At 54.6% G+C, this 12,076-nt stretch overlaps 4 protein-coding genes across 4 annotated transcripts; 3 read left to right on the top strand and 1 right to left on the bottom strand.

The window, feature by feature from the left end:
- Positions 1 to 657: 657 nt before the first annotated feature.
- Positions 658 to 2,977, top strand: cog6 (Golgi transport complex subunit COG6; the record flags this gene model as incomplete). Its single annotated transcript, XM_001212449.1, has 2 exons — positions 658 to 957; positions 1,019 to 2,977. 2 exons carry the CDS (start codon positions 658 to 660, stop codon positions 2,975 to 2,977), a joined length of 2,259 nt encoding a protein of 752 aa, XP_001212449.1.
- Positions 2,978 to 4,869: 1,892 nt separating this feature from the next.
- On the top strand, positions 4,870 to 5,243 carry ATEG_03270 (BolA family protein; the record flags this gene model as incomplete). Its single annotated transcript, XM_001212448.1, has 2 exons — positions 4,870 to 4,966; positions 5,062 to 5,243. The coding sequence occupies 2 exons, from the start codon at positions 4,870 to 4,872 to the stop codon at positions 5,241 to 5,243; spliced, it is 279 nt and encodes a 92-aa protein (XP_001212448.1).
- A 275-nt stretch (positions 5,244 to 5,518) lies between these two features.
- ATEG_03269 (peroxiredoxin family protein) lies at positions 5,519 to 6,347 on the bottom strand (the record flags this gene model as incomplete). Its single annotated transcript, XM_001212447.1, has 5 exons — positions 5,519 to 5,547; positions 5,582 to 5,762; positions 5,841 to 5,886; positions 5,954 to 6,053; positions 6,140 to 6,347. The coding sequence occupies 5 exons, from the start codon at positions 6,345 to 6,347 to the stop codon at positions 5,519 to 5,521; spliced, it is 564 nt and encodes a 187-aa protein (XP_001212447.1).
- Positions 6,348 to 8,252: 1,905 nt separating this feature from the next.
- On the top strand, positions 8,253 to 10,425 carry skn7 (putative stress response transcription factor SrrA/Skn7; the record flags this gene model as incomplete). The annotated part of the gene is made up of 5 exons (XM_001212446.1): positions 8,253 to 8,279; positions 8,523 to 8,666; positions 8,724 to 9,629; positions 9,682 to 9,871; positions 9,923 to 10,425. The coding sequence occupies 5 exons, from the start codon at positions 8,253 to 8,255 to the stop codon at positions 10,423 to 10,425; spliced, it is 1,770 nt and encodes a 589-aa protein (XP_001212446.1).
- Positions 10,426 to 12,076: the final 1,651 nt, after the last annotated feature.

The raw sequence follows: 12,076 nt of genomic DNA, 5'->3' as shown, positions 1-12,076 counted from the left end.
TTCTTGGACGCTGAATTCCTCTTTGGTAAGCTCAATAACAGACGACCCCAGGTCTGTTGGCTCTGCAGTCAACGCCCCCAACACGGCGGTTGTCTCCGCCAGATCGTCGAGGTTCCGCTGGCCATTCTCGTCGAGGCAAACCTCGAGCTCATTCAAGAGTTCTTCCTTTTGAGGGTCCTCGGCGCCCTGTCGCGCCTTCAACCCCTGAACCGCTTGTTGGCGCGCGTGATGCAGTACTGCGGCCTCCTCGTCGGCCGCGTCGTTCGCTGCGGCTAAAGCCAGAAGAGTCCGCAGAGTGTCGTCGTTTCGTTCAAATGGTGGAACCGGATTGGGAGCGTACTGACGGCTGAGCCATGAATTCACATACGCCCAGTCTTTGGCTTGGATGGCGGCCTGGCGGGCCTTGGTGGGGGACGCGAGGGGGCTGTCCATTGATAAAAACCGAGCGTAGTAACGCAAATGTAGAACGCCCAGACCTGACTAACGGATTGGCCGTTTGCGATAACGTACGCGACAATTGGTGGTGGTTACAGTTGACTTGCGAATGGTAGAGGAGTGCGCGGACCGACAACAACGCCGGCTCGGAGGCCGAAGTATTTCTCCGCCTTCCCGCGAGTTGGCATCCTCACCTTCGTCCCTCTCTGCCACGCCGCAAACATGGCCAGCTATTTTCCTCCTGGCGCCGCCTCCAGCCACGTCTCGACTCGATCGTCTTCGCCCGCGTCCTCCCCGCTGTCACCACCCGCTCAACAGCGATCCAATGCCTTGTCGAACCGGCTGACAAGTGTGCTTTCGGCTTCGTACGCCGATTCGGACATCCGCGATGCGCTAGAGACACTCAGCCTCAGGGGCATCCATAACACGGCGGAGGTGAGACGACAGCTGCGCTTGGATGTGCAGAAGGAGGTGGTCGATTCCAATGCCGAAATTGTGCGAGACTTTGGCAAGGTTGCGGAGGTAAGAGAAGCGAATCCATCTACAACTCATGGACATTTAGACTGACTCCTTTCCCGGCTAGCAACTAAAACGAATCGGGACCGTGATATCCAGTCTGAACCAGACATGCGAGGAGATGAAAAAACATATTGTCCTGGCGAAACAGGACACCACCCCTGTGCTCGAGGAAGCGGCCTCGCTGATGAACCAGAAAAGGGAGGCCGAGACGAAACAGCAGCTACTTGATGCCTTTACCAAACACTTTATCGTCTCGGAGGAGGACTTACTCATTCTGACATCGGCTGAAGAGCCCATTGACGAGAGGTTCTTCGACCTACTCTCCCGCGTCAAACAGGTCCACCGGGATTGCGAAGTCCTACTCGGTGGAGAGAACCAGCGGCTGGGGCTGGAGCTGATGGAAAAGAGCTCCAGGAATCTGAATTCCGCCTATCAGAAGCTGTACAAATGGATTCAGAAGGAGTTCCGATCATTGAACCTTGAGGACCCACGAATCAGCAGCTCCATACGTCGGGCTCTACGCGTGCTGGCGGAACGGCCGAGCCTGTTCCACAGCTGTCTGGACTTCTTTGCCGAAGCTCGCGACTACGTGCTGTCCGACGCATTCCACTATGCCCTGACTGATGCAGTAACCGGTGCGGGTGGTGACAACGTCAAACCGATCGAGTTCTCTGCCCACGACCCCCTGCGGTACATCGGCGACATGCTTGCCTGGGTACATTCCACGACGGTGTCGGAACGTGAGGCCCTGGAATCTCTCTTTGTCGCCGACGGCGAGGAGCTTGCCAAGGGTATCCAGGCCGGACTGAATAGCGAACCCTGGTCTCGCCTCGACGAGGATGAGACTGTCTCCTTCGACGGACAAAAGGCCCTGAGCGACCTCGTCAACCGCGATCTTACGGGCGTCTCGCGTTCTCTACGACAGCGCGTCGAGCTAGTCATCCAAGGCCATGATGACCCGGTCACCTGCTACAAGGTCGCCAACCTGCTCTCCTTCTACCGCGGCACCTTCTCGAAGCTCCTGGGGCCGCGGTCCAACCTCGCGGATCTGCTCGAGACCCTGGAGAAGTTCACCCTCCGGCATTTCGAGACCCTCATGCGCAACCAGGTCAACACGCTGTCCGCCGACCACGCCGCACTCATCCCGTCAGACGATCTTTCCGCCCCGGAGTTCCTGCAGGACGCCCTGGATGTGCTCACTGCATTGATGAAAACCCACGAAGCCTCGTTCGGCGCCGACGTCTCCACTGACGACGGCGACAACGACAGCGTCAACCGATTCGCCCCTGTGCTTCGCGCCGCACTCGACCCATTCCTTGAACTGGCCAAATCCACCGCGGACGAGCTTCCCAATCCCACCGCCCGCGCCATCTACCTAACCAACATCCACCTGACGACGAGATCGACCATCGCCGCGTACCCGTTCGCCAGCGCCACGCACCTCACCCCGCTGTCTACAGCGCTCTCATCGCTCCGCGTAGACCTTCTCGCCATCCAGCACCGCTACCTCCTCGACGCCTCCGGCCTACAGGTCCTCCTAGCGGCGCTGGAGCCGTTCTCCCCATCCTCGACCAACGGCCCGTCCGACACCGCAAACGACGGGCAACAGCAGAAACAGCCGCAACCCGACATTGCCGACATCGCCAACCTCCCGGCCTTCCAACCCGACGCGCTGGTCGCCACCAGCCAGCAGCTGGATGACTTCCTGCCGTCGGCGCTCATGGACGCAACGGACAACTTGAAGCGCGTACAGAACGCGTCCTTTGCCAAGAGCGTCACGGAGGAGGCGGTCGAGGCGTTCTGTCGGGACTTTGAGTTCGTCGAGGGCATGATCATCGGCGCCGACGAGGCGCGGGCCAAGGTGGATGTTACGCGGGACCGGGCGGTCGAAGACGACAGCGCCAGCGATAGCGACAAGGACAAGGACGAGGACGGAGATGAAGATGAGGACGCGGAGAAGGGGCTGGGGCTGAGAAGACTGTTCCCTCGGACTACAGGGGAGATTCGGGTGTTGCTGAGCTAGGTCGGACACCAGTATACATGGGGTTGGCGCCATATATGCATTTTATTTCATTCGCATGTATATAGAGTTGATACGGAGCGTAAGCATCGTCATGCATTCAACCAATGTTCCACGAAAGATTCACCCCGACGCAAGCTACGCCTGTCGGATCATAATCCCGTACGGGTCACGATCGCGCTGACTCACGCCCACCTCGAACTCCTCATTCCACTCCTGCCGCAGCGCCTCCGTCAGCTTCTCCTGCATGACCGCGCGCAGATACCCACGCTCGGTGTTGGAGTGCGACAAGGCGACGACCGCCGAGCCGAGCTCGATCGCCGCAAGCGCCTCGTGGTGGCTCAGTTCACCTGTGAACAACAGATCGGGGATCTGACCGCCGGGCGGCGGGCGGAGCAGCACGCTCGACCCGGAGCCGGGACAAACGCCGACAGTACGGATGGTCATGTCATCGGCGGAGCTGTACGACTGCGGCATGGCGATGGGAATGCCGGCCGGGTAGCCGACACCGGCGGCGATGCGGTCGACCACGGCGGTGAGGGACTGGGGCGTGTCGAAGGTGACGAGACGGCCCATGCCGGCGGATTCCATACCCTCCGGGACGGGCTGCGGGGACGGGTGAATGGTCGAGCGAGAGTGGGGGACAATGGCTGATGCGGCGGCGGTGACGATGGGCCCCGGTTGCGGGTATGTCGGCTGGGAGTATTTCTGGATGGATGAGGACTTTTGGATGCTGGGTGCCGTGGTGAGGGGGAAGATGGAGCGGGGGCGGATGGAGCCGGTCACGATGTCGCAAAGCCAGTCGGCCATGCCGCCGGGGGTGGCGTCCACGGCTGTGTGCGGGGAGTAGACGCTGATACCCTCCTGTGCGAGACGGAGGAGGGATTGTTGCTGGGGGTCATTGAGGGTGAGCGATTTGAGGCCGCGGAAGATGATCGGGTCTGGGATTGTCAGTATGGTAGGTAGGTTGGCGGGGAGGTTATGCGATGCGTACGATATGCGACCACGACGGAGTCTTTGCGGGCAATGGCCTCATCGGCGACGGCTTTAGTGAGGTCAATGGTAAGAAGGACGGAGTTGTTCTGCTTTTGCGAGGGGTTAAAGGGTGCCTCGAGGAGGACTGCGTGAGCTGTGAGTGGGTAGGGCTTCGTTGGGAGGTTGGGATATGGGGAGCGTACGACCGGTATTATCAAAGCTCTTTTCTGCGAGAGACTCGGGGTAACTGGAGGTGCGTCAGTGCGCTGTATCTCTGACAACATTGTCACTCCACTGCATCGTAATAAGACAATGACGAGAGTAGAGGGAAGCGTACAGCTTCCGCATGGAGCTCACCACAGCGCGAGTGAACGGTGAGGATGACGCAGGGGCGAATGTCGACATGGTGGAGATCAGACGGGAGGAGGAGCGAAAGATAGGATTCATAGAAGGAGAGCGATCAGGATGGACACAGTGAAGCCTCAATGGTGCAGTATAGTTATATGTTTTGAAGAGGCAGTTGAAGCAGCAGATGAAGTAGAAGAACACTGGAAGAGAGCGAGCTTGTGCCACACACCAGCCACAGCTGACTAACCCACCAGGCGGTATTGGATACCCGCACTCCGTAAAATACCGACGTCTGCAGATGATTAATTCCGTCATTGAAATTGTCATCCGGCATCGCAGCGCAACTTCTGCCCCCTCGGACGTTTACTGCCTGATCGATTGACCCGTGTTTACTTCAGTCTCTCCTCGTCACCTTCTTTGCGCGGAACGGAACAGAACCGGCCATACCCTTGATGTACTCCCGCACCTCCACCCTCCTGCGCAGAAGCTGCCAATATCTCCTCCGCTCGCCCATTCACCCGAAGTCGACGTTTTCGCTCTCCGCACGTTCCTACTCGGCTATAAACGCAGCAATGGCGGATGCAACTTCCGGCGTCACGGCTGATTTGCTGAAAAGCAAACTCATCGATCAGTTGCAGGCCGAGCATGTCGAGATTGAGGATCTGTCGGGTATGATTGCTTCTTCCCAAGGAGAAGACCGCAAGAGAAATTACATGGGAATATCCTCAGGTTACTGGATATGCTAACGGAAATGCCCGGTGCAGGCGGTTGTGGGCAGGCCTTCCAGGCTATCATTGTGTCGCCCCAGTTCGACAAGAAGACCATGCTTGCTCGTCATCGTCTCGTGAACTCGGCTTTGAAGGCGGAGATTGCGGCCATCCACGCGTGGACGCCAAAGTGCTACACGCCCGAGCAGTGGCAGGCGCTGCAGCAGGGAAGCGCCTAAGCAGCGTTTGCGGTGGAGGATATGATCGGGGCTTCGCATGTCGTTGGATACGAGAGAAGCTGTGCAAGGGAGATTTGATACCTATCCCTGGGAATTGATATACTAGAACCATGCAGTCCGGCGTTGGAGTTTTCTAATATCTGTACGTTTTTGTTGCCCAGCTGATCATGAACTGTGAACTGGGTCATGTTGGTGGGAACTTCGATGGATAAATTATACGAATTATTTTGCACATTCATTTTTCGTACTATTGACGAAGGTGCGTTATATGAGGCTTAAGCCAACACCTTCTCGGCAGCGGAGACTATGGATCTGCGTTAGTTTCATTCTCCTCGTACGGCGTAGCTCCATACCGTTGACACCGGTGTTGTCGGGCTCCACAAAAGCCTCCTTGACCTTGCCGTTTTCAACGAGAAGGGCATACCGCTTGCTGCGGTTGTTTCCGAAGATTGCAGAGCTGTCAAAAGTCACGTCCAGAGCCTCGGAGAACTTGCCGGTAGGGTCGCCCAAGAAGCGGATCTTCATATTCAATTAGTCTCATACCATGCAAGCGGGTGGAAAGACGTTATCCATTCTTGGAGAAGATGGGATACTTACACCGCTCTTGCCTTCGGGGTCGAGGGAAGAGGCCCACGCCTTGGTCCTAGTTGAACGTTCAGTCCCCGCACTTCATAGCAACGACAGCGACTCGCAAGTACTAAGGTACTCACACAAAAGGGTCGTTGATGGCGACCACGAAGACCTGACCGGCTTCCTTCAGCTTAGGGTGACTGATATATCCGGGGACGTGGGTGCTGGAGCAAGCGGGGCCTGAGATTGCATCAGTGATTGCCCTTCCATTTCCGGAGTATCATCCCCCAGGACGCGGGTGTGGTGGACGAGTCGGAGAGACGTACTGAAGGCCGCAGGAACACCGATGATAACGGCCTTGCCCTTGATCTCCTTGGCGAGGTTGACCTTGTTACCGGGGGAGTTCTCGACGAGCACATCGAGATCGGGGATGGCGTCGCCTTTCTGAACGAAGGCGGGGGCGGTGTTGTGGAAGAGGGCACGTTGCGACAAGGCGCGGGGAAGACCGGTGGTGAGACGGCGAGCGGCGAACATGGTGGAAGATGTCGAGGAAAACTTTGGGAAAGAGAGCCTGTGTGAGAAGAGGTGAATTGGAAGATGAGGTTTATGGAGAAGAGATGGTTGTACTGAGTACCTGGCTGCAGCTTTGTTGACCGACGACGGACCTCCCAGGTACCTTACCTTTCCTATTTCGGATGTACCTGGTGGAGCCGGGCTGATTGGCCGACGGCCGGAGGATTATTTCGTCATTGCCCCCCCTCATTCATTGGGGAACCTTATTGTCTCTCCCGTGGATTGTTCAATTCATTCAGTGGTTAGAAGAGTAATTAAAGAACTGCTGATTGTGTTGTTGCAGTCTGTCTGAGTCAGTGACGTCTCGACCAAACACTGCTTTACGGAGCCCTCAGAACTCAACGACATCATCTCTCCTCGTCCTCAGATCGATGCTGATCCCGGCCATACGTAGCAATTGGTGCGCAGCGACGTTGACGACGTAACCGCCAAAAGTCCCGTCTTCCTGCTGGTTGACGATGGCCTTACATGACAGGAGGAGGACCGTACACAAGGTTGATCCAGTCCGATGGACAGGTTCGACCGGGGTGGATCCCACCCTGGTCGGATCCTGGACAGTTCATTCAATTAATATTAATTAATATAAGTAACCGCCGGATAGGTTCTCAACGGGTATGATCAAACACCACGATCGGCTGGATGTGGCGTCGAGCTCCCCGGGACCCCGGGTCTCACCTCATGGTGGTGAACAGACAAGCAAAATGATGCGAAATGGCCGATATCATGGCGCTGGTGCTCGGTTATGGGAGACTGGGATCTGCGGTGATAACCGAAACGAGTATGAGGGTTGGGAGGGACTCTGGGGGATGGATCCAACCCTAAGCATTGCCCATCCTCATAAGAGCCCTCCTGGAGATAATTTTAGGTTGGATGTCTACAAGTATAACTGGTCGTTTCTCTTCTATTACCGTCAAGTCTCTGAATGTCATGATTGATAGGACAGTCTCTATTGTGGATTATGTTATATTATATAATTTTTTGGTTTCGCGATTCCATTCAGGGTCATCCGCACGAGGCGTCCCCGTTGTCCATGCGATGATCACGGCCCGGTAGTCTCCAATGGAGCGGCTTCCCCTCCATCCTGTCTTTTGACGATCTGGGTCAACGTGCATCAAGGCTGCCGATGACGGGGGTCAATGGACTGATAAATGTACAGGTATTTCGGATTGAGGCCGTGAGTAAGTGTCTATCTTGTTGAGTTAGAATGTTGAATAGTTAGAGAAGAGCGTGGATTTGATAATTCATGAAGAATAAAATATTCATTATTCCTCGATTATTTTAATATATTTTTATTTTATTAAAAAAAAGGTGTGGCTAGTGGCTCGCAAATAATGTGATTCAAATTGGAGGACTCTGCTCCACTGCCGGAACTAGTGTGGTAATTTTCCCTCTGTAACTGCAAACCACCACCGCTGGGTAATTAATTCACCGTCCTCTTTTTCTCTTCCTCCCTCGCTCTCTCTCCCTCTCCTCTCCTCGCTCATTTCTTCCATTTCCCTTTCATCGTCAAAGGTCTCCGGTGCATTCACGGGTTGTTCCGACCTTCGACGGGTTTCAACCCATCCATCCTGTCCTCTCCTTTCCTTCTTTCCCCGTTTCTTCCTTCCGTTGTCCAACTCCGCGGCTTCCAACCTGGTTGCTTGTTCGATCGGTCGCGACCCATCTAGCCCACGATGGACGGTGGCCAGACCACAACCAACACCGCCCCCTCGGGCAACTCCAGCGATTTTGTATGTCCTCCCCTCCTATGCAACTTGGCGATGCATCCGACAAAGAATCATCTGCCCTACTGCTTCATTGTTATTTTCCCTTCTATTTGATAGCATTTTGTTCTGGGTCTTTTCGCCACTACCCCCGCTGACCAGCATGACCTCAGGTGCGCAAGCTCTACAAGTGAGTCTTTTACCCCTCGCGCCGTCGATCGCGTCCTGCTCCCCTCTCGCATGGCCTGCACAATGCATCGCTCCCCACCAAATAAAAACCTTACCCTTACTAACCAACGGCTGAAGAATGTTGGAGGATCCGTCGTACTCTGAGATCGTACGATGGGGTGACGAGGGGGACAGTTTCGTCGTCTTGGAGGTAACCGAACGCCCCCCAGATCCGCGCAACCACCACAACTGACAGCTCCTGTAGTGCGAGAAATTTACCAAGACTATCCTGCCCAAACATTTCAAACACAGCAATTTCGCCAGTTTTGTGCGACAGCTCAACAAGTATGATTTTCACAAAGTGAGACAAAACAACGAAGAGAATGGACAGTCCCCATACGGTCAGAATGTAAGCATGCTTCCAGCTCCCCCAAACGCCCCCCGAACCTTCTGACCCGGATTTCAGGCATGGGAGTTCAAACACCCCGAGTTTCGCGCCAACAGCAAGGAATCCCTCGACAACATTCGTCGCAAGGCCCCCGCCCCGCGCAAGCAGGCCCAAAATAATGACGACTCCGTCCCCACGCAGCAGATTGACCTGTTGAACCAGCAGGTTCTGGCGCAACAGCAACAGATCCAACAGCTGCACGACCGTTTCGCTCAAATGACCGTCGACCACCAGATCATGCTGCAGGAGGTCATGAGAGTGCAGAAAACAGTCCTCAATCACGAGAACGTCATCCATCAGGTTATGAACTACCTTCTGTCCGTCGATGCCCGCCAGCGCCGCGACAGCAAGTCCACCGCCCCTTTCCCAGCGCAGGGTCAAGGGGGCTCAACCCTTAGCCCTTCCCAAGTCGCCTCCATGGATGATGAGCCGTCGTCTCCCTTACAGCATGCGTCCAAGCTTCTCAATGATATGAATGCCGAAATCCAGTTCAACTTGACCAGCCTCGATACCCTCGGGGAGGGCCCTAAGACCGCGCCGGTGGTGTCGACCCCAGCACCCATGGACGCCGCTGCGCGAAATGGCATGGTGCGTCCGCCCACCGCGGCGGGCGCTCCCCCGAATCCAGCCCTCGTATATCCGAAGGTGAATGGCGAGATCGAACCGGTGGTGTATCCGGTGGGCGCAACAAACGGAATCGATCCGATGTACCCAGATCATGTGAACAATGTGCCGTATCCGATGCCACCGAAGCAGGAGGTGGACGATACTCGTCGTCAGTTCCCGGACAACCGCAAAAAGAGCGCCAATGTTGACCCGGGATGGATGCGCAGCCCTCATATCTTGCTGGTGGAGGACGACGCTACCTGTCGGCAAATTGGTGGAAAATTCCTTTATTCTTTCTCTTGTGTTATTGATACTGCGGTACGTTCTCCTAGCCAGCTGAAATCTCGTGTTGTGACTAACATGTCTGCAGTTCGATGGATTGGAGGCCGTCAACAAGATTCAAGATGGCTCCAAGTATGACCTTATTCTAATGGACATTATTATGCCAAATCTGGATGGTGTCTCTGCCTGTCATCTTATTCGCCAATTCGACCGAACTCCCATCATTGCCATGACATCCAATATTCGAAGCGATGATATCCAACTTTACTTCCAACACGGTATGGGGCTTCAACATCCACTGTCATTGAGCCAATTCTGACCCTATACAGGAATGGATGATGTGCTTCCCAAACCGTTTACCCGCAAGAGTCTACTCGACATGCTGGAGAAACACCTCGTTCATCTGAAAACCAGCTCACAGAGCATAGACGCGTCGCAACCACCTACGGCGGTTACCATGGCTGCTCAAAGCTCAGCAGCCCAGTCGGTCAAGGAAGACAGCTCGCCTGGCCAATCGCCGGCTAATTCGATGAATAACTGGCAGTCTCCCGGCCAGTTCCAGGGCATGTCTGCCGTTCCCCCCAATCTACAGCAAGTTCCCACACAGTATGTGCCGGCGACGCCAGCGGCAGTTGCTGCATATGCTGTGGATCAAAATGGGGTCCAGTACTCCACGGCTGCCCCAGTCGCAATGGCTGCCGCTGCGCGCCCGCAAATGCGGCGCCAGATCTCGGAAATGTCCAGCGCCGCCGAGAACCCCAACATGGCGAAGCGGCCGCGTGTGTACGCGCAGCCGATGGTCAACCCGGTCCAGGCCGCCCGGACCGGGTAGGGCCAGGTATCCTTACTGTACTCTCTCCACCCGCCTCCGTTGTAACCTCATCTACATCGGCATGACGAGTTTCATTCTCATCTTCTTGTCTTTAATTAATGAACCTTCTTTTTATACCGCACGATACCGGGATCGTTTGGGCGGGCTCCTTGCGTGTGCACTACATCTGGCGTTTTGTGCTGTTTGGTGAATCATCTTGCATCCGTCTGCGATGGGGTATTTGGGAATGCGTTGGGTTTCTGTACGGTGGGAATGGTCGGTTGGTCGTCCATGTGATTCCCATTCACTCTGATCTACTACTCTGTACACATTACTTTCAAGAATGGACGAGCCTACGAATACACTCCACAACTCCATCGGTTCCCATGTATCCTTGAACCTACACCACATGGGTAATGGGAGGTATTGACATGCGTATAATATTATTAACATGCGCATCAAATCCCAGGTTAGATAGGGCAAACATACTCCACGGAACAAGGACCATCCATGGACGACGCGCGAAGCCATCGAGACAAAGTGGATTGAACGCATCATATTGTTACACCATCAGGTGATTGCGGCCCGCGATTGATCGGGCGGTTCGTCCCAACAGATCGATCAGCGTCCCAAGAGGGGGGTGCGGAGAAAAATAAGAATCAGATAAACATGGATAAGGTATTGCGATACGAAACAGCCTGCTGGGTTCTAGACCGTCAGGCCTTGAGCAAGGGATTGCCTTCAGTCCAGGAGGGCCTGGGCCCGGGAGCTGGTTCTGGACTTTTTGCGGCTGGTCGGGGATTGTGGCGGTGCCTTGGATCACGTGTATGTATCCTTGCCTTGGTGTATAACCTCGCAGCATTGTCTGTGATTGTGCTTTACTATATAATAACGGTCGTGCAGTAGAGTATATGTTTATAGCATGCACTCTTGTGCACAAGTAATTATAACAGACAATATTGCGTCCTGATGTCCCATCTGATGTTGATTTATCAGCCCATAAATTAGCTTGTAGGGACCGCTCTGGAAAGATACTATGGTAATCGACCGGCTACACCTGGAGCAGAAGATAGCTCCCCAGCCCAATATACGCTATCGCTTGGTTAGGGCTCAGGTTGTCATCTACTTTGCTCTCCGCCATCTGTGTCAGTTTCAGCTTCTCCAGTGTCTGACATCGTCATCTCTATTGTCGAGCTGAACAACCCACACCCCCTAATATATTATCATAAAGCAGTTCAACGCACGGAGATTGTTAAGGTCACCAGTTTGTAGCAGATAGCCAGAAGCTGCCGTCTATTGAGACGGTTGGGCACTTAAGTGTCCGCCATCGCGAATCATGGGGTCCATCGTGAACTTTAGGCTATAGAGAGAGCCTAAATAGTTGAGGAATGATCTGTAGGCTTGTTTATGACTCTAATCTTAGAGCACGTTTGCATCCGGGATAATCACAAACATGTCGCGACTGTACTGTATATATATCTAGGCGAACACTAGCGAAGAATGATAGATCTAAACTTGCGCATATCAACCCACCACATGCGTCATCATGCAACAACTCAAGTAAGTACATATACAACACATCTTGATTCAATCTGTCAGACGAGGGGCATTTACAAACTGGTCTGAGTCTGTATATAGCCCGGCCACCAATCACGTGACCATAGAGGGGTGG

The sequence above is a fragment of the Aspergillus terreus genome, genomic scaffold (assembly GCF_000149615.1).
Source record: "Aspergillus terreus NIH2624 scaffold_4 genomic scaffold, whole genome shotgun sequence".
Lineage (NCBI taxonomy): Eukaryota > Fungi > Ascomycota > Eurotiomycetes > Eurotiales > Aspergillaceae > Aspergillus > Aspergillus terreus.
The sequence above is the reverse complement of the archived record's forward strand: the minus strand, read 5'-3'. Positions and strand labels throughout refer to the sequence as shown.